General features: G+C 37.8%; 1 protein-coding gene and 1 pseudogene across 1 annotated transcript; one reads left to right on the top strand and one right to left on the bottom strand.

The window, feature by feature from the left end:
• The window catches only part of LOC121322065, a 50,876-nt pseudogene extending 35,237 nt beyond the window's left edge, over positions 1-15,639 (bottom strand).
• A 3,244-nt stretch (positions 15,640-18,883) lies between these two features.
• On the top strand, positions 18,884-21,055 carry LOC121297359 (fibroblast growth factor 20-like). The gene is made up of 3 exons (XM_041223683.1): positions 18,884-19,302; positions 19,857-19,960; positions 20,285-21,055. The coding sequence occupies exons 1-3, from the start codon at positions 19,026-19,028 to the stop codon at positions 20,528-20,530; spliced, it is 627 nt and encodes a 208-aa protein (XP_041079617.1). The 5' UTR covers positions 18,884-19,025; the 3' UTR covers positions 20,531-21,055.
• Positions 21,056-21,440: the final 385 nt, after the last annotated feature.

Genomic DNA, 21,440 nt, shown 5'->3' with positions numbered 1-21,440 from the left:
TGTGTAACCCATACTGATCTTGGGCATCAATTGACTCATCAGTGACCACTGACAAGCAAGCAGACTGTTTTACCAATTCCACAATCTCCTGCTTGTAATACTCTGCAACTTTAAATAAGTATTCATGTCTCAGCTGGGCTGATGAAGGAATCACTACACCATTTGCTACACTCAGTCTGAAGAATTTACTTTTGGTTGTCCAATTTTTCAAGAGGGATATTTGCACAAACAAATGTCTCTGACGGGTCAAAATTTAAAGTGTTTGGTACTTTTTTTCAGTGGACTTTTGGAACATGGAAATCACTATTTCTTTGCAAGTAAAGCAATCTCAATACTGTTCTGGATTTCCGCTTAGATAGCATATAGTCACATGCATGACATAACCACTGCACAGCACTATGTGCATGGTGAATTGTACACGCAGGCACACAGCAGAGTTGTACAGTTTCATTAATGTATTTTTTTACAAATACAAATAATTTTGAAATAATGTATTTTATGTCTTATAAATATTGTAAAAAGCATGGTATTGTGCTAATTTCACAATTTCTGTGCAGCCCATGAAATTGTGATTTACATAGGGCCTTACCCATAATCCCTCAATGAAAATATTGTATTGCACTGGCCCATATATTAATCAATGGGCTCATCCAGTTGATATTTGCCATAATACACAGATAGTTGATATAGAAAACACACTTTCATTAACGCCAGCAACGGAACACGCCTCCATCGCGAGCTATCAAACTGAAAGTAATTCCAACCGTACTTCACATAGTTGCTGTCTTCTCACGCTCGCCTCTCAGCTGGGGAAAAAAAACATCTCGCCAGAGATAATAAAAAATACTGCATGGGGTAATGTGTGATAAATGAGAATGTAATGCCCACCCCATGGGTGGACATTAAATTCTCATATCACATACCCCATCCATTAGTCTCTAAATAATTCACAGTCAATAAGCTTTTCATGAAACCTGAAGCATAAGTACAGAACAGTTCCCATCAAGTGTAATATTGAACTGTAAGAACAGTTATATTCTATTTATGTCACTGTGGCAAGCTGGTGAGTGGATAGAGGCCCAGAGACAGACTGCAGTTCAAAAAAAATATACTTTTATTATAAATAGATACAAAAATAAAAAGGCACAAGGGCCAAAACAAAAGGACTGAAACACAAAGAAAGACAAAAAAAGCAAAATGTACAAAATAAAGGTTTCCAGGCTGGGCAATGCCTTCACTGGATTTAGAAAATTGAAAAATCACAACCAACAAAACACCAACCTGCTTCCTCAACTCCCTCTCACTAAATGAGAAGCAGAGGCCTCCTTTTATGTCAGGTGGCTGGGTGCTGATTGATTGTTAATTAAACTAATCATCTAATCAACCCCAGCCACCTGAACACAATGAACCCAGGCAGGTAGGGGAATTTAACCCCATCCCTGCCAATTTCTAAAGGGCAGAGCTGTGCTCTGCCACAGAGCTCTAGTAGATATTTTACCAATAATAGTATTAAAAAACAAGTTCTATAAGCCTTAAAACAGATAAATCAGATTACTGTTACTAGGTTCTTCTTAAAGAGATTCTTAGAAATACAAAACTCAGCCTAAATAAAATCTGTACACTTCTGTACATTGAAGATAAATTTCCTACACATTTTCCAATTTGTTGTACTGTTAGAAAACAGCTGTTGATTTTATAGTTCATAGATGTTTACGCCATGGACAGTTATAGTTTGTACAGATTGTATCAAATTAGTTCAAACACTTTGTTCTTCATAGCATCCTAGTATTCACAATCTCCACAACAATCTGTCTGAATCATTGGCCATTTCAAATATATCTTGTGTACTGAAGGTGCACTGCAGTCTAACCTCTCAACAATCAACCTTTTTTTAGCACATAAATTGCAGATTTATAGCCCCCCACCCCCACCTTAAAACACCTGCACTTCATAGCATTTGTATATATATTTCCCCTTGGATCTTAACACTTACTTCATATGCCAAATGCTCTAGGGAATCTTACCTTGTCAAAAACTGTGAATAAACTATATTATGTCACCTAACAGTACAAACGTATTGGACCAGGTTGAAAAATTCTACCTTTATTCTCAAAAAACTAAGGCTACGTGCTGCCTGGAGCATCTGACATTTACAGATGTACTGTATATATGCGCTTAAACATCACAAGACTATTAGAGGGGTACACATCTTTTTACTACTATTGTGGAAGAAAAAAATGACAAAGGGCTTTGAATCTTTGAAGAAGTTGTCCATTGATACCAATGTTCTACACTTAAACTTGTACACCACATAGGGTGGGTAAATTTGCCTGGTTTTGCAAGTTTTCATTTTTTTTATTTTTGACGTGTACCAAAGATATCTAAAGATATATATATATAGATATATATACATATATATATATATATATTATATTATATATATATATATATACACACACACACACACACACACACACACACACAAATCATTGTTTTGCAGTACATCACAATCCCTCCCTCCTGTGTGAACACTAAGACAATCTGAAACTCATACCCTTAACGTGTTCTTCGACACGACTCAGACATTACTGTAACTACAAGTTTTCAAGCCATCTGGTCTATCATATAGGCCTACACTTTTATGCTGAAAATTCTATAAAATTCTTAATTAAATCAGGGTTTTTAATATATTTAATATCTCACTGGGGCACTTGGCACCGGTGGGGGAGAGATTTGGTAAATGGTGCATTCTGGCGCACTTTTGAAAGGTCTAAGCATGTGCTAGTAGTGGACACAGCAAGGCAGGACCAACAAGAAGGATGTTTGAGTTTTGAAGCATCAAGGCCCCTGCAATACAAGACTGGCTGAAAAAAGAACTGGTATTTGCTTTTAATCAAAACAGTTTAATTGTATACTATACAAAGAACATCGCTGAAATAGTCTGATTCAGATCCTGTGTGTGACTCATCACCCAAAGGGAGGCCAAGCTCCTGTGCATCAACACTAACTTCTACTTGCACTTCTTGGGTTTCAGTGGAAGTCTGAGTGCTGAGCATTATTTTTGAAATAACGCCTAATTAAAGTGTGTGTACTCGTGGCAGGTTTTTGTTTTGTCGCTATTTGCAGGCATATGATGTTCAAAACACCCTGGGTGTTATGAGCATATTTTCAAAACACTTCGGTCACATCCATAACACTGCATCTGTTAAAAACACTCCACTACTTACTTTCAAAAGACTCTCCCGCTCACAACACTCTACTATAGGTTCAAAGCATTTATATTGCTTTTTGTATACTTGTATTGTGTCCCCTAGTAATACACAAATAGTAACTGAGCTACCACCCCCAAATACAATTGAAGTGAATACATATAATCCACATTTGTTTTTAGAAGGGTGTGTTTGTGTCAAAATTTATTTTGTGGTCAAATATGGGGGTAACATTGTAATAGGGCGATACATAGTATCTCATAATAGACCGAATAGTATGCAGTCTTTACCCTGGAAATGTAAGATAGGCATTACAAAATGTGGATGGAAAAAAAAGTACATAGTTCTTCTGTTTAAATGAGGAATGAAAACCCCCAGAATGCAAAAACTACCCAAGAACACAGACTGACTGGCTAATACACCTGTTTGTAATTTAACAAGCCAGGCAGGTATAAAAGGAAAGGTTTAAAATTCAAACACAATAGATGTCTGTGTGAAGGTAAGGACCTGTGTAGACCTGAATGTGGTGTAGGTTAAAACAAAATATATTAAGTCTGTGATTTGTGAATATTACATTTAAAGTCAGTATGCCGGATTACCGGTCTGACTGAAAGTTAGTTGTACTGTTTGTTAAAAGAAGCCGCGTTCCCACTGGAAAAGGGACACCGTGGAACAAATAAACACACAGGTGCGGTCCTGACTAAACCCATCCTTTGCTGCCGAGAGCAATTTATCCACCAAAGACAGTGTTAGGAACCCAGAACTGTGTTCAAAGTTATACTGTAAAGAAGCTCTGTCACAATTTGTAATTATAAAAACTTGTTTTTACATTGTTAAATGTATAATTGTATTACTTTCAGCAAACAATATGAAATGCTAAACTGAAATCACAACCCCTTTTCTAAGTGTTATGTTTGAAATGTCTACAATAGTTATTAATTAATTGTTGAAATGATTGTTGTGTAATAAAATGGTATTCATTTTTCAGTTGAATTGTTCTGACTGATTTCGTTGATGAATCCAGTTTTCGGATTTGTAACACAAACTGTGGATTCATTAATCAACAATACATCTACCCCGCACTCCCTTACTCTTCAAAGCCACATAGTCACTTTTAGTTTGAAGATGTTTTGGGCAGTGAAGCCTGTGGTTCTACACGAACCTGATCTTTTCACTGGCGTATGACTATACCGTACTGTAGTAATTAATCTCAGCATACAAGAAGTTATTTACATTATTTCCTAAGATTAAACATTGATCATGGTACTCTGATTAAGGTGTGATAGTTATGTAGCTATACTAATAACAATGATAACCATAATCATAATCAAGCAGTCACTGTACAAAAGAAAAACTAGAACATGCATTATTAGAAGCATAACTGTACAGCAGTTTTATATGTGCAATAATGTTTCTTAATCTTAGCTGAAACGTGTACTTATTCACTGCACTGTCTACAACACTGACCTTTACTTGATACCGTAAGTTTTGCCCCTCATACTAGCCTGAACACTTCCTAACAATACGCTGTTAGTGCTACCAAAAGAGAAGGTGATAAAATGCCCTGAATTTACAGCCATTTCACCACATTTTATTAATTTTGGTTCATCAGTGAATAAAACCGTAATGCCATAAAAACTAAGTGGCATAGCCATGTTGTTTGTTTGTTTAGAATCAGGTTTGTGGTTGTTAAACCTGTTGCTAAGCAAATGACGCATTGATTTTCCAAGCATAAAACTTGCCCCCTCCTATTTTGGGGGCAAGTTTGGCAATATGGCTCGTCCTTTTATTGTAACTTATGTTTTTTTGTTTTGTTTTGTTTTGTTTTTTTACATGGCAAGTGTTTTGGACAGATGAAGTAAAACACTACTATGCTTACTAATAAATACAACCACCACCTATAATAATAATAATAATAATAATAATAATAATAATAAATAATAATAATAATAATAATAATAATAAAGAGAGAGTATCCATTTTAGAAGTGGGATAACACTCTAGTGCTTGTGTGTTGTGTAGCATTAGCATACAGCCGTATGTATGCAACACAATGCACACCCTGTCTTGTGTTACTTTACAAGCTGCACGTGAGTGCAATACATGAAAACTCCCTAATAACAAATACATTTAAGACACTCAAAAAACTATATATGATGGAGAGTTTAGACATGTTTTTAACTTGGAGATATGAGTGTTTACGTCTAAAATTTTGGGTTTGCAATGGGATCTATAAACTGTGCTGCTGCTTCCTTTCTGTTATTATGTAACATTTCCACTGACCACCTGAAAGGAGCTGGCAGGCCACAGATTGAGAACCACTGCACTAGAGTACTGCATAAACACTATCTGTAGTGCAGTGACACATGTGGTGGGATTCAGTGCAAGCATCAGTGTGAAAAAACTTACTGCAAATAAGTACAATTATAAAATGGCATGGGTTTTCTAAATAAAGTTATTAAGTTAAACTTTGTTGTTTCTTTATGTGGCAAAATAACTAGCTTTATATTGGAATCCTAAGCAAAATGATACAACATCCTACACTTTGGCCGTGACAAGCTTCATGGCCTTGGTGTACTCAAATGTAATGAACTGAAGGCCATTTTGGCCTTGCCCTTTTTGTTGCCAATTTAGGGCCCTGGAAGTGCAGCCTTTTATGTACATTCAGTTAAATATTAGTTGCAGTTTTGGTAAAATACATAATGAAATGCACACTTAGCCCTGTTTAAACAGTTTAAATGTAGGCTAACAGTATTATTTCACGCAAGTTTTGTGCACATTTAGAGGAAGAAATATATATACTACCAACAACATAACACATTAACTAAATATAACTTAATAGGCCACATTTAGTAAACATAACCTAGAAGCTGTTTACTGATTTCAGGAAAACACTGTATATGGCATAAGTATTAGCACTGAACTGTACCTACCTGTATACAGTACAGGCGATGCTCTACTTACGACGCCTCGACTTACGACTCTTTTGCATTATTACCCTGCTTTTCGACTTTACGACATCGATACGGCATTTACGGCACAGCGAGACCTGAGTCATGCGTCATGTGTGTATGCTTGGTGTCTAAACTGCAGTATCTGCCGTGGTTGCCCTGACTTTGTTTTTTTTTGTTTGTTTGTTTTTTTAATGCATGTAACTGTTTTTTTTGTTTGTTTGTTTTATTTGCCGTTAACAATATCTGATAAGAACAATTGACTCAAAACAAAATGTAAGCTGTGAACTCTGTCACATGATGAGGAGCTTAACTTCAGGCGATCGTATTTCCTGCTAGGAGTACCACATACACACACTGAATACGTAATTGGAAAGTCCCCAGTCTGTACTTTTAAACAAGCCAGGTCGATGTCTGAGTAATATGCGTGTAACCACCGGGCTGAGTGTAAAGAATTAAATAAATAATTGCATGAGTACAATATAACGGGTCATTTTTGTAAAACGATATTATCTGGCTGAAGAGTCAGGAACACAACCCCAGTTTATAACATTGTTCCTATGGGAAAATGTGCTTCGACTTACGACGCTTCAACTTAAAACGTGACTTTCAGGAACAAATTGTGTCGTAAGTGTGAGGGCTGCCTGTAATTCGTTTATATGAATATGTTGCAGGTAAAGGGGAGCGTTTTGAGCATACGTAGCTATAGTGCTTTGGGCGTCTGACGAACGTAAGTTCAGAGCACAGCAGAGTGTTTTGAACATACACTCACTGCACTCTAGATTGTGATCAGCTTACATTCAAAACACTCTTGTTTTAAACTATGGAGCGTTTTTACCGTCCTACACCGGAAAGACAGGAAGTGCGCTAAACTAGTTGCACGGCACCATACAAGTATGGTGGCGCCTACAGGCAGTGGCCATGACACACTTTTGTGATTTCCATTACATGAGAGTAGATGTTGAACTTCATGCTGATTTGAACTTGGCTCTCGCCAAGCACGAACTAAGACGTAGCTTTGCAATAAATTAACGTGATCCATCTGCATCTCTATCAATTTGCGTTGTTTTCCATCTGATGATGTAGATATCCTTCTGTCTGGTGTTGACTGCTGAAGTGTAATGCTGGCTACAGGGATCAGCTCATTTTGCCTGCCCAGCGCATCAGCACACACAACAGTTGCGATGCTGGCTCTGGGGATCAACCACAGTGCAGTCTCCCCAGCGCATCAGCATGACAACCAGCTGGATTGAGCTAAGTAGGGTACACCTCTGGGGTCTTCAAGTGGGCACGTTCCATCCTCAGTGTTTCGCTGACTAGCCCACGACACCTCAAGAGGGCTCGACAGTGATTCTGGCGTCCCAACATCACCCCCCTCCATCCCCCACTCAGCTCAGCCCAGCTTACTTACCTGTACATCAGCGTTGCTTTCTTTCTACTGTGCTTGAGATCCCCATCCAGAATCTTTCCGTCTCAACCACAGCCAGTTGCTGTTCCTTTCTGCTGCTTCAGATAAGTTTTTTACTGTGTGACGTAACTCTATGCCACTGAACCCCACGCCTCTGAGAAACCGGGTTGTAGAGTGCGATAAATCCTCGACAACCCACCTATACTGGGTAAACTCTCCATCCTCTGGGTAAACTTTCCATCCTCGCTGTTCTGATTCAGCAGTTAGTTGCCCATACTGAAGTTTCTTCATCTCTTCCGCCTCATCCACAGCATCTTCCATTGGCACTGTTAACTCTACCAGATGAACAAGGTGTGCTGATCCAGACCACAAGACAATGTCTGGTCTAAGGTTAATGGTGGCAATCTCAGGTGGAAAAATAAGCCATTGACCAACATCTGCCAGCATCTTCCAGTCTCTAGCAGCTTCCAGTTGTCCTGAGCGAGGCTTGGTTTTAACACCTTTTCTTGGTGGTTGCTCTCCTGGATGGAGGAATATTTATTGCCTTTTGTGTGTAATGCTTTGATGGAACTGGTGGCAACTTATTGGTCTGGTTACGCTCGTCTTCTAATGCTAAGGCCAAACATCGCAGCACATGGTCAAGGCGCCAAGTAAACCATCCTTGGCTAAGACCCACTTTACATCCTGTCAAAATGTGCCTTAATGTTGCAGGTGATGAACACAAAGGACAATGGGATCTCACCCAAGAGGTTTAGGTTCTGTGGTGATGGGAGAACATCATATGTGATCTGATGAGGAAACTGATCCTGCTCTGTTCTACTGTCCATAGGTCTTGCCAGCCGATCTTGTGTTGTTCCACACTCTCCCATTCACCATTCTCCCTGCTTGGCCAAATGGCCTTTACACACCTCTCCTCTCCTCCTGCTTTTGCACCTCATTGACTACCAGCTTCCTCCTTGAGCTGGGGTTGCCTTGTGCCATGTTGAGACCAAAACCTCCTTTTCCATGCTGAACTTGCCCCATAATATCTCTGATTCAAAGGGCAGCCTTAGCATCTTCCACAGCTTTCTTTGCTGTCCATTTTCTTCCAGTTTTCAGCACAGGTGCTGCCCCCCTTACGCATTTGTCATGTGAATCTACTAATGTAATTTCCAGTCGGACTTTGGCACACTTAAACTCCTTGGTTAGAGCAGAGTTTGGTAGCTGCAGTATTCATAAAGTCCCACTCTGCTGAGGCAGCATGGAACTCCCAACCATTTTCTGACATATGAACTGATTAAAGCTTTAGCTTCTCAACTGTTGTCAAGGAAACCTCGTACACATCTCAGTGGCCACAGACTTTGGCAGTAGACCAAACTGGCTTCTCCTGGACACTGTTGTCTATTGCCTCACCACTGGCTTCTCGTACACTGTTGGTATTGCCTCATCATTAATGTAGAACCTTTTATCTACTACTTTACCTTTAATTATAGAGATGCTCCTTGATTTAGTGGGCTTAAATTGCATTCGTGCCCATTCAATGTTATTGGTTAATTTGCCCAATAACCGATAAGTGCAGGCTACTGTTGTAGTCATTGTTGTCATGTCATCCACGTATGCTCGAATTGGTGGTAGTTGCATTCTAGAAGCCAAGCACTCTCCTCTCACTACCCATTTTGATGCCCTTATAATTACTTCCATTGCCATGGTAAAAGCCAGTGGAGAAATGGTACATCCTGCCATTATTTCAACTTCTAGGCATTGCCATGTAGTGCTGAATTCTGAAGTTGAAAAACTAAAATTGCAAATCTCCAAAGTAGGCTTTCACTAAATTTGTTATTGTCATCAGTACCCTGAACAAATGAAATGCTGCCCAAAGAAGTTCATGTGGCACGGAACCATATGCATTAGCCAAATCCAGGAATGTCACATGGAGCTCCGTCCTTTCCTTTTTTGCTGATTGAATCTCTTGCCAGATTACGCTGATGTGTTCTAAGCATCCTGGGAAACCTGGAATGCCCGCTTTTTGTACTGAAGTGTCAATGAAGCAGTTCTTCAATAGGTAGGTTGACAATCTCTAAGCAATAATGCTGAAGATAATCTTGCCTTCTACGTTAAATATAATGAAAATATAATGAAACTGACCGATGCTTGTAGAATCCTTTTCTTTGGTATAAAGACTCCATCTGCTCGGCACCATGCTCTTAGTACAACCTGTTTTTCCCATGCCACTTTCATAAATGTCCTCAGGATTCGTAGAAATCCAGAAGCACTCTTGTACACTCTGTATGGAACTCCATTAGGCCCTGGAGATGATGATGCCCTTGCTTTTTTCACAGCTTGCTCTACTTCTTTCCACTTACGTGCACAGTCCTCCATTTGGTATTTGGGTGGATTGATAGATAGGATATCTGAAGGAATTGATATAGGCTCCTGCCTTTTTGAATCTGTATGTGTTTCCTCCAAATATCTCTCCAGCTCAAACTTAAATGATTTCAGTGTGCAATTTTTTCTCACTGGTGAATAGCTTTACAAATTTGAATGGATCTTTATAAAAGTTATTTCTCGCACACTCTTTCTTTTTGTAGCGTTTCCGTAGGCGCTCAGCTCTGCGCAATGTTGCAAGCTTATCTTTTATGACCCTTTGTAACAGATTGAGTCCCTCCTTCTGACTTTGCTCTGCTTTTCTCCATTGCTTCCTCAACTGCCTCCTTTCTCTAACTAAGCGCTCAATCTCCTGCTTCCGTCTACACTTTCCCGGAATAGTTTGTACTTTTTCCTTCCTTTTTGCAATTCCAAATCCCTCGCTTCCATATGCGTAGATGATGTCCTCAAATTTACCCAGCTTCTTTTCAACTGTTCCGTTTAACCTTTCCAAAGTAAAACAGAGATCTGTGTTTACTGTGTTCCATATAGTTTTCTCACAAGCTCTTGGCCATTTAACTCCAGGCTTTTGCCCACTGAGGGTCTTTTCTCTCTTATGCTGGTTCGTCTGACCGGGTTCACAAGGATCATTAGGTTCATCACTAATTGTATCCATGCAAGTCCTCCTCACGTCTATGACAGGGGTGCTGATATCCTGCGAACTGTGCTTTGCTTCCTGACGCTGGATTTCATTCGACTGATTTCGGCAGAAGTACTGATCAATGCAAGGCCCTTGTCCCTTCTCCCTCAAGCATTTCCTTCTCCCTTGATGAATCTTCAAACCCCTGACTGTTGTCGCCTTGCTCCAGCTGCAAATACAAACCTGGAGTTCCATATCTTTGCTAACTGCAGATCTTGAACTCTCCATTCTCATACCCGTTTCCGTTCCTAAGTCGTTAACCGTGTTATCCAACATTGAGTCATCTTCCGCTCCGCTGTCGCAGACTCTAGGGATATTTTTCTCTTTAATTTCTTAGAAGCCTTGGGCAGATGTCTCCAGCATCCTGTTTATATGAATTATAATACGACAAAAAACTGAAGACATCTACGAAGCTAAGTAATAATAATACACGCAAATGATCATTTTATATATATATATATATATATTTTTAATAAAAGTGGCCGGCACAAATATCATTTTAGACAATGCATTGCGCCACTCAGCATATTTTGAAAACCCTGCTTAATCCTTATAACCTGATCAGGAGTATTAACTTTAAACAGTTTTATGTTTCATGTACACAGTATCCTCTTTTTTTATTGAGCAATTGAAAAAAATATAAAAATTAGGGGGATCATGTGACCTGCGAGAGCAATGTCAGTCTAGTCTCTTTTCTTTTCTCCTCACCTCCCCTCAATTATTTCACTTTTTAAAAGGGCACACTCCCTTGTTACCAATGAATATATCACTGTCTGATTTGCCTCGAGAGTATCATGTACATCAAAAAAACAGACCTCTACCTCTCATTCTTCTTCTCCATCCAAGGGGGAAAAAAGCAAGATGGATCCAGACTCGTCCGCCATTACAGAGGCCTGTATGACACAGACTTGTCAATATTTTGAACACATGCTGTCTTGGATTGAAAATACAGTGCTGGAAACTGCTTCTGGGGTGGCCACTTCGCGGAAACAGTTCACAGGCTTCACTGTGGAATTCAATACCCTTAAATCTGATTTGACCACTCTTCGCACTCGGATATGGCATCTTGTGAGAGCAGGATCGATCAGATGGAGACCCAAATGTCGGGATCTTGAGGACAGAAACCTATGAAATAATGACTTTGATGTCGTTGATTTCTTGACCAAATCACTCTCACTGTGGTTTCTGACCCTATCTGGTATTCAAGATATTCAAATAATGCGTGCACATCATATTTACTCTGACCATTCTAAAGCAAAAGAGAAGCCTTGCATGCTTCTTTTTAATCTCCTGAGATATTCAGACCGCCAGGCTATAATGCAAGCAGCCAAGAAGGACACGTCTCGTTGTGCGGCCAGTGAACTTAAATGTTTTCCAGACTACAGTAGCTTCACTGCTCAGTGCCGCAGGGCCTTCTCCCACTCTATTGTCTTTGCATGTTCCTGTGGCCTGCATGCATTTCTGCTCTTCCCAGTGGCTCTGAAGATCAGCCATCTCCATGGTTCATCTGTTCCAGTCTCATGAAGATGCCCAAGCCTTTTGGATTCTCTTGACCTCCATGGCCTATCCCAGGTCCGTAGTCTTTCCCCTGCTTCTGCTGACAGGACGCACTCTGATGGGATGAAGAAGGTTGGCTCTACTGTGCGACACCTCGGCCTTGGCTGCTCTCTGTCCCGGTACTCTGATCTGTTCACTTGATAGACGATGGCTGACGACAACGGGGATGAAATGGGGAGGGTAACTTATTTGAAGTCTATCATTTCTGGCAATAGGGTGGCTTTTGTTTCAGTGTACATCGCTACGATTTCTGCCTCTGGTTTGTTTATTTCGCTGACTAAAAAGCTATTTTGGAGTCGTCTGATTCTTCTTTGGTCCTCAGTGCTGATATGAATGTCGTTATGAACCATACCTGAGACATATCGAATGCACAACAAAGAAGTTCACAGCAATTGGTTTCCTTTGCATTGCAGAAGTTTGTTTCAGACATAGGTGTTGTTGATATTTGGCGTGTTGTATTTCTGTTTTGTTCTGTGTACTTCCAATAAAAACATATGATCACAAAAAAAGAAAAAATAACTAAAATTAGTCACCATAAAATGTAGCAACAAACGGTATGGTACTAAATACCATATTTAAAATTATTGTAGTTTGTATTTTCATTTGCTATGTGCAGTTTTGAATGAAACCCATGTTATAGCAAACATCTAGCAGTTTGTTTGACTTTATGTAGTTTATGTTTGGACAATTTACCAGGGTCAAAAATGTTGTCAGGGTCAAAGCATGTCATTGGATTAAAGCAGGCATTGAAGGATTGGAGACAATTTCACTCTCCAGGGCTGGAGTGCACCAACAGGATGCACGCCTGACGTCAAACTTAAAAACAGAAATAAACCAGACTTTAAAATGTACTCCTAGTGCACCACCAGGACGTGCGTGTGTCTGAGTTACACATGGGCTTAACTCCTATGCCTCATAAAGAGCAGGCGTAAAGGATTTAGTCTCAGGTGTGAACGTGTGCTCAGCGACCAAAGTAATCCTTTGGACAAATACGATGACAACGAATTGTTTGAAAAATTTCATTTTCTTTGAAATCAAGGAAATGTATGCAAAAGTAATCTAATAAATTAAACTACTGTTATAACATATCTTTCATTTAAAACACAACTAGCAGACAAGAAGCCAGAATGTATTAACTTCTGATTTACGATTTCCGACCTACTTAAGACTTGACTTACGTCCTGTCGGTGCACTCTAGCCCATGTGAAATGTCCTAGGAAATAAAAATATGACCTCTATAACTTACAATGAATGAGCATAGCAAAAAAAATGGGGGGGGGGTTAGAAGATTTCAAAAGGGTTGTTTCCAACACTGTTCTCATAGAGAGAGCTGTGTATTCCTTCCACCATGAATCACACAACGCATCTAGCCACTTGAGGGTACAGCCACAAGTGTTCCAATGTTGCAAAGCCTTATTGTTTACGTACATATCCAGTTACTCTTTATTAAATTTGTAATACCGGTTACAGATGAAAATGTTACAGCTGTTGAAATGTTCCCAATCAGTAGTATTAGGTCAACAGTATAACTTGTATAGATTATAAGACAAATCGTTTTAAGGTTCATTTTTGAAATGGAGAGGGTTTTCCGAAAATCTGTCACAGCTGCAAGCTAACTGAATTGTTCATAAAGAGTTGGTTTGCAGCACCATGTAAAAATTGGTGTAGAAGCAGTTAGACAGGGAAGGGAACCGAGTTCTTTTTTTCCAGTGCTTTTGTAACATGTATGACTTTTAGCATTTGCGTTTGATATCTTACCAGTTGGTTTCGCAGACCCTAATTGACACTAATCTTGGACTATCTAATGTTACCTCAGGGTCCGTGAAACGAAATGTACGTGTTTTAGATTTGATGAAAAAGGTTAAAAACATTGGTTAACAGGCAACTGAGGCCTTCCAAAAGCATACAATACATTAGTTAAAAATATTGTAATCTATAGAGCTGCAAAACGTCAGTTATTTTGGATAGATCACTGAATATATATATATATATATATATATATATATATATATATATATATATATATATATATATATATATTTGATATTATTTGACAAGATATATGGGTGGCCATTTTAGCCAGTTTATTGAATAACAAATTATATTTTACAGCTTAACCTGTAATAAATCTACAGTAACTGAAAGAAAAAATAAAACTTGTGTTTTTTAAACAAAGATCACATATTTACTGTACAGGTATAATACAATTAGCCTGTGTAATGCTGATGCTGTTACTGATGCTTTGGCGCATAGTCTACTTGAACATCTGGCAGGTAAGTAATGTTAAATGTGTTATTTATGCAGTGTTTACTGTTGATAGGCCTTGTCAAACAATTCAACCTTTTGAGTTTCATTTTAGACCTTTCAGGTCTCAGATTTTCCAATATGAAAAATGTAGACATTTTGGTAAATCAATCAATCAATCTTTATTTTATATAACGCCTTTATAGTGGACCACCATCACAGACTGTTTTCTTCATGGTAATTAACTTGAAGCTTACTAAGGAAAATGTATGTATTGACACTTCCACGCCAGATCATCATTAAAAAACAGCCATTGGAAAAACAGTGCTTGGTACTCACAGGCAGGCCAATGGGTTTAACTTCTAAGTGTTCTCTTTTTGTTTTGCTTTACCTCCTGCAGTATGTTTGTGTTGGTGCAGCAGTTGTTTCCAGATGACAGCGTTTTCCATTTAGAAACTTTGCTACAGTACATGATGGAGATGCTTTCTGACTATCAACATGGATAGTCCTGCTATCCAAGTCTTCTGATAGCTTCACAGACCCTTTTATATTCTATTACATTTTTTGAAAATATCAATATTAAAAGGGGTCCTGCTGCTTCAATACAGAACATACCATGTATTTTGTGTGTACAAAAGCAATTTTATATATTTTACTTGCAAAATAAATGAGGTAGACCTTTGCATATATGATCAACTACACTTACACACATATTTACATATCCTGAAAAGTCAACTTGGCAAGCTCACCTGTCTTTATAAACAAGCTTCTGGACTGGGAGCAGCCTACCAGTAACCTTGAACTTTTTATGACATGCAACAATAGATTACAGTACTGATATTACTGCCGCAGCATAAGCATCCACAAATTGAACGGACTAAATCACCAATGCTGTATCCTCTCCCTCTCCCCCTCCTTCTCTCACTCTCTCTCACACACACACACTACCTGTTCCTTCGCAGCTACTGCGGATAGTGATGAGACCAGGTCCGTTTTGTTCTTGATAATGAACACCAATCCGTTGCCCCGATACGACTTATTCGCATGGCAGTGATACTAGTAGGCGAAAGCTCCTCCTGCAGCTACAAACATCGCTGTTACACCGGGCTTCAGCGACTTCACTTTCCTTTTAGGTATATTCCGTAGGTGGTCGCTTGGTAGGCTTGCTGTGAAGTTATTCTTCATAGACTTAATTACAACAAGAAATACTCTGCTGATAGCGACCATAGTTGTTGCTAGTATTAACTTAGTTGGAAACGCTGATTTTCTCAAACCTCGCGAGATCTGGAAAAGGGACACAGTCCAAGTAAATCTATCCAGCACCTGTTCTTGCACAGCGGCGAGACATTGTTGAGGCTGTGTATGCAGTTGGCAGCATATCAAACGCAGTGTGTATGTACAGAATATATTTCAGTGTAGTTCTCAAACCTAACAGATCAATAATTAAAAAAAAAAAAAAAAAAAAAAAAGGTTGCACAGTGGGCTTGTAAAATAAAATGTGTCTCGGATATGCAACAATGAAAACTTCCCTGGAACATCAATCCCAAATTTGCACTGTAGCCACAGATGAGTCACAAAACTGGTTAAAAAAGGTGATGGGTGAAAGTTTGTACAAACAAAACTAGCGGGTGACCAGGACCACACAGCTGCCTGGGAAATCACAGATATGTCTCACACACATTAGTTGTTGGATTGCAGCACAGCAAACAGTTTTATGGTAAGACTGGAAACAGAACACAATGCAATGCACCTGATGCCTTATATTATGCACATTCTACTGTACTTCTTAAGCGTGTGTTTTGGTAACGGTTGTAATTAATACCTCTATATATCTGATAACATGCTATACCTTTTTTTTTTTTTTTTTTTTTTTTGACTGGAGACCATGTTGATTTGGAATGTGATTTTCTTAAAACTAGATACTAAGCATAGTTGTTGTCTTTAGCAATCCCCTATTGGGATTAATGGGTTAACAGGTGGATGACAGACCTGGACAGACCCAGGCTGGTAGGTTAACCCTAGAAATGCCCAGTGTAATGGGGGGATATAATCTGAATGTGTCAGTAACCTATCAACAAGGATTTGTCTTTCATTTGCTGATTTTGATACTGCAACCCATTAGTCTGGCTTTGTTTCTTTCCTATCTTGCCAGTTCCACTGAATTTATTCTATTTCTTTCAGTATTTCTAAATCTAATCCCACTAGATCTTGCTGTAGGTTAATATTGCAAAACCATGTTAAATATATTACCCACATTTGCTTTGTTTTATATATATATATATATATATATATATATATATATATATATATATATATATATATATATATATATATATATATATAATGTGCAATAATTTAGCGTTATATGTTTGTCAACATTATAAATAAATAAATAAATTGAACCCAGTTCTAAAATCCAAATCTTAACTTTACATAAAATTAACTTATACATCAGGCGTAGTACAGATGAAGGTAGGACAGACAATATGTCTAGACTAGTTTTTGTAAAATATATTGATATTTCATCTGATCAAAAACTTGCATTTTATTGTAAAAAAAAAAAACTCCATCCTTATTAATCTATATCATTATATCCATATAATATATATATATATATATATATATATATATATATATATATATATATATATATATATATATTAAAGCCATTGTAGTGGACAAATTGAAGGAAGGGATATATTTGATATGGGGTTCAAACATGTCTGATACCTTTGTGTAGTATTTTCTGTGCTGGATTGCCCAACTTTGATTTGTCCTTTGATATTTACACCACAATTAAGCAGATTTTGTTCAAAGACGGGAAAGATCATCTGATGTTTGACACTGAAGTGAAGCATTTACACAGATGTGTTTTTAAGTCTTTATTATGGCAGTATAGGAGCCTCACCACTTGACAAGGCATTGCCATCTAAGAGGCACAATAACACATCTGCAGCCTGTGATGTGTACTGCACTACCAGCACTTTCTCACTGCATCATTCTTCTAATATATTTCAATTAGAACGAACTTGTGCACTAAATGAGAATTATTTGGTATTATTTAATTCTATTATTATAATATTTAGATTATATTATTATTATTATTATTATTTTTGGTTTATTTAGTAGACACTTTTATCCAAGCCACTTACAGAGGCTAGGGTGTGTGAACTGTACATCTCACAGACCACATGGAGGTTACAGTAAGTGACTTGCTCAGGGTCACACAGCGAGTCAGTGAGTGAGCCGGGACCTGGCCCACACAGACTCCTGTATTGATACAGAATATATGTTGCTTGTTTATTATTATCATGGGACCTTGCAGGGCTTTGCACAGACAAGAACAGGTCAATTTAGCCCGTTGTTCAAAAACTCACAGAGCGATCATATGACTATTTTGAACTAATAAATTCTGTTTGATCTTAACCGTACCTATATTGATCGTGATGTTCCTTATATTTAACGACCACATTTCGGTAATCGTATTTTAAAATCATTACCTAATAATATTTAAAACAGATTGCTGAACGAGCAAGCAGTCTCACAAGTGTTATACTATATTTTCTCTCAACAAAGATTATTTGTTTCAAAGAACGGGCGACATGTTTGGCTAATTTCTTTCACTCAAATACAGTATTTATGAGCAATCAGTCGGACCACCCCCCCACAAAAACAAAACAAAACAAACAAACAAAAAAAAAAAACATATGATCACTTTTCAACCAACGAACGTTCTCTGTTATTTTTCATTGAATTTACAACAACATAATATTGAATGTAGGCCTACTGTAAGTACAGCAGTGGATCGTGTGTATGTTGAGACTTCATGTATAATTGATTCGGCTGAATTATATAATTTTCAAAAGGGTTTTAAATACCCAGCCAAACCACAGACTGAATGTAAGTTTCAACAAAACGGATAGTTTATTTACAACACGCGTGTTTTTACGGAACAGACTTCTGTTTAAGAACTACTTTCTGTAGATCTTTGAGTTTATACCTTGCTTTAATGTATATCTGCCCGGGCAGGTCTAATCCCCGGGTAACGCCCCTTCTCTTTTCTTTGCATTTTGCACCTGCTGCACGTCTTCTAGTCGCGCTAAAAGCAACTCCTTTTTATAGCAACTCACCTCTCATGCCTGGCATATTATACTCCAAGCTCGAGCGTGCTTAATTTAGGATCTCAACAGCAAAGTAGCCTGTAATGTAATATAATCAGGCTATTGAATGACTGTACGACTGAACATGTCTATTTTAATATGAAAGGTGTGCTAATGGTAAGGATTACTATTTCAAATAGAGTCTACAAAGCGGTGAATTAGCATATGTCAAGATTGAATTTACATATACGGTATGTATTTAAACAGGACTCTAATCTAATCCAGTTATACAGACACAACAGCACAAGCTAGAGGCTTCCACAAGAAGTGTCTGGACTTTAAGAAAAAGAGAAACCTGGAGACGACAGCAAGAAAAAACAACACTTGTTTCTTACTAAAACAACACACACACCAAACCGATTTGGATTTTTAAAGGACGCGTTTTAATGTAGTGGTTACTTTTTCTATAGAATTACTGGATATCTGCTGAAGAGTGAATTTACCAGCTCTCCGATGGCTCCTTTAGCCGAAGTAGGGAGCTTCTTTAGCGGTCTGGATGGTTTTGGACATGTCGGTTCACATTTCTTTCTGCCTCCTGCTGGGGATAACCCTATTCTTGTGAGTGATCACCTGGCTCAGAACGAAAGACTGTCCCGCAGCACATCTACTGATTTAGCCCACTTACAGGGCATCCTTCGAAGGAGGCAGCTGTATTGCAGGACTGGTTTTCACTTAGAAATACACCCTGATGGAACTGTGCAAGGGACAAGGAAAGATCATAGTCGGTTAGGTAAGTTGTATTTTTCAGGCATTTCGTATTATTTAAACTAGGTAAACTAGGTTAATCGAGAATATTGAATCAACACTCCTCCTAAACCTGCTTTGTTTTTGCAACACTCGTTATAAATAGCATACATGTGCCCTAGTTTTTGTTTGTTATGCCCAAGTTTTTCCTCGGGTATCCATTCCTGCAATGTTGTTAGAAATGGATTGCAATACACAGGTGAATAATGATTTGCTTAAGATTATCAAAACAAAAGGGCTTTGTGTTATATCCCACCATAAACATGTATTTGTATCGATTAAACAACAGCACAGAAAATGATTACAGACTAACCACTTTCCGATAAGCAAAATTATCCTTAACACAAGTTCAGTGAAGTCTATAGAAAAATCCAATTCACAGCCATTTGAATCAATAGACCCAAACCCTACATAGTACTGTAATTCCCAGTCATTTACTGTACAATAATTTAAGCAATATACAAACAGTTGTAATAAATGAGAGAATATAACGTTTATATAACTTGATATAAGTTGATATTCGTATGTTTTGTTTTTCAGGTATTTTGGAGTTTATAAGTGTTGCTGTTGGACTGGTCAGCATACGAGGAGTGGACAGTGGTCTTTACTTAGGAATGAACGACAAGGGAGAACTTTATGGCTCTGTGAGTATAAAAAATAAAACCATTACTTGTTTATTTTAATGAAAGTGGCCTTAATTCTTTAACATTTTAAAAAATATAATAGTTCACTATTAAACTGCATTTAATGTAGGTAGTTTAGTATAAAATAAGTGCCTAAAATAGTTGTCTATTAGTAATGCATCCATATTGCCAGCAGGTGGCGCGTTTTATAAATCTATTTAAATCAAACACCACTTTTTGGACTGGCCATCTTAGAGTATTGTGCCCAGTTAAACTAGTTAATTTATCTAATTTGTTGTTTTGTAAGGTTTCTTCACTGACCTAATGAACTCTTTTCTTTTTCAGGAAAAGTTGTCAGCAGAATGCATCTTCAGGGAGCAATTTGAAGAAAACTGGTACAACACTTATTCTTCCAATCTTTACAAACATAGTGACAAGGGAGGCCGATATTTTGTAGCACTAAACAAAGATGGCACTCCAAGAGATGGGACTAGATCCAGACGGCATCAAAAGTTCACACACTTCTTGCCAAGACCAGTAGACCCCGAAAGAGTGCCAGAGTTGTACAGAGATGTATTGGGATACAGCTGAAACGCAGCAGCTTTTTTTAATGAAGAAAATGTCCTCAACCCAGGTTTCCATGGAAACAAGGATGTAAACGTTTCAGCTTCTTAATGCAGCAAGGTTATTGGAAGGCTGGTTTTGAGACCTGTAGTCAAAGAGAACAATCACGTTTCTGTGTCAGGAAGATAGTTCAGCATGTCTGAGAAGAACGAGTGAAAGCAAGAGTTGCTTGTGCCTTGTAGGCTCCATTGATACTAAACCAAGTAGAAGACAAAAGGAAATTGGTAATGAAACTATGATGCTGCTGGTACCTCCTATTTGGAGTATGTAGTAAACCGAAGTAGTATCAAAACATCTACCTGTGGGAGAACACTCCTTTCATGAAATGGAGTATTTGCAGAAAGAATTTCTTGCATTGTTGGACAAACCATTTCTCAATTTAAGCTCTGAACTGTGAAACAAGTTATGGTGACTGTAAAATCAATCAAACATTGCAAGAAACGAAAGTTAAAACTGGATTGATCACTTACCAAAGTTATTCCTTTCCAGGATGGATTTATTTATGCAATTCCAGATTACAATAGAAAAAAATGTATTTTTTTTTATATTTATTTATTGAAGAGTTTATTTTTTTTTTATTGAAATAAGTACAACAGGATACATTTTCTTTGCCAATATTTATTCAGATTTTGTAATTATGAAGATAAAAGATTGCATCATAACTCAATCAAAAATATAATTTTTGTAACATCTTTTATAAAGTATAGTTTAGGGTATATTTTTAAATTAATGTTGTTTCCTAAAAGATAATTCATATAAAAAGCCTTGATTTGTATGCAGTGCAGTAAACATTCAAAAGGAAAATAAACAATTTAAATTAATTTCAGTTTCTGTGTCTTCAATTTATAACATTTCTATTTGTTGTTTTTATGTTTTA

This window comes from Polyodon spathula, chromosome 1, assembly GCF_017654505.1.
Source record: "Polyodon spathula isolate WHYD16114869_AA chromosome 1, ASM1765450v1, whole genome shotgun sequence".
NCBI classification, from domain to species: Eukaryota; Metazoa; Chordata; class Actinopteri; order Acipenseriformes; family Polyodontidae; genus Polyodon; species Polyodon spathula.
Note: the sequence above shows the minus strand (reverse complement) of the source record. Positions and strands in the feature narration are given on the sequence as shown.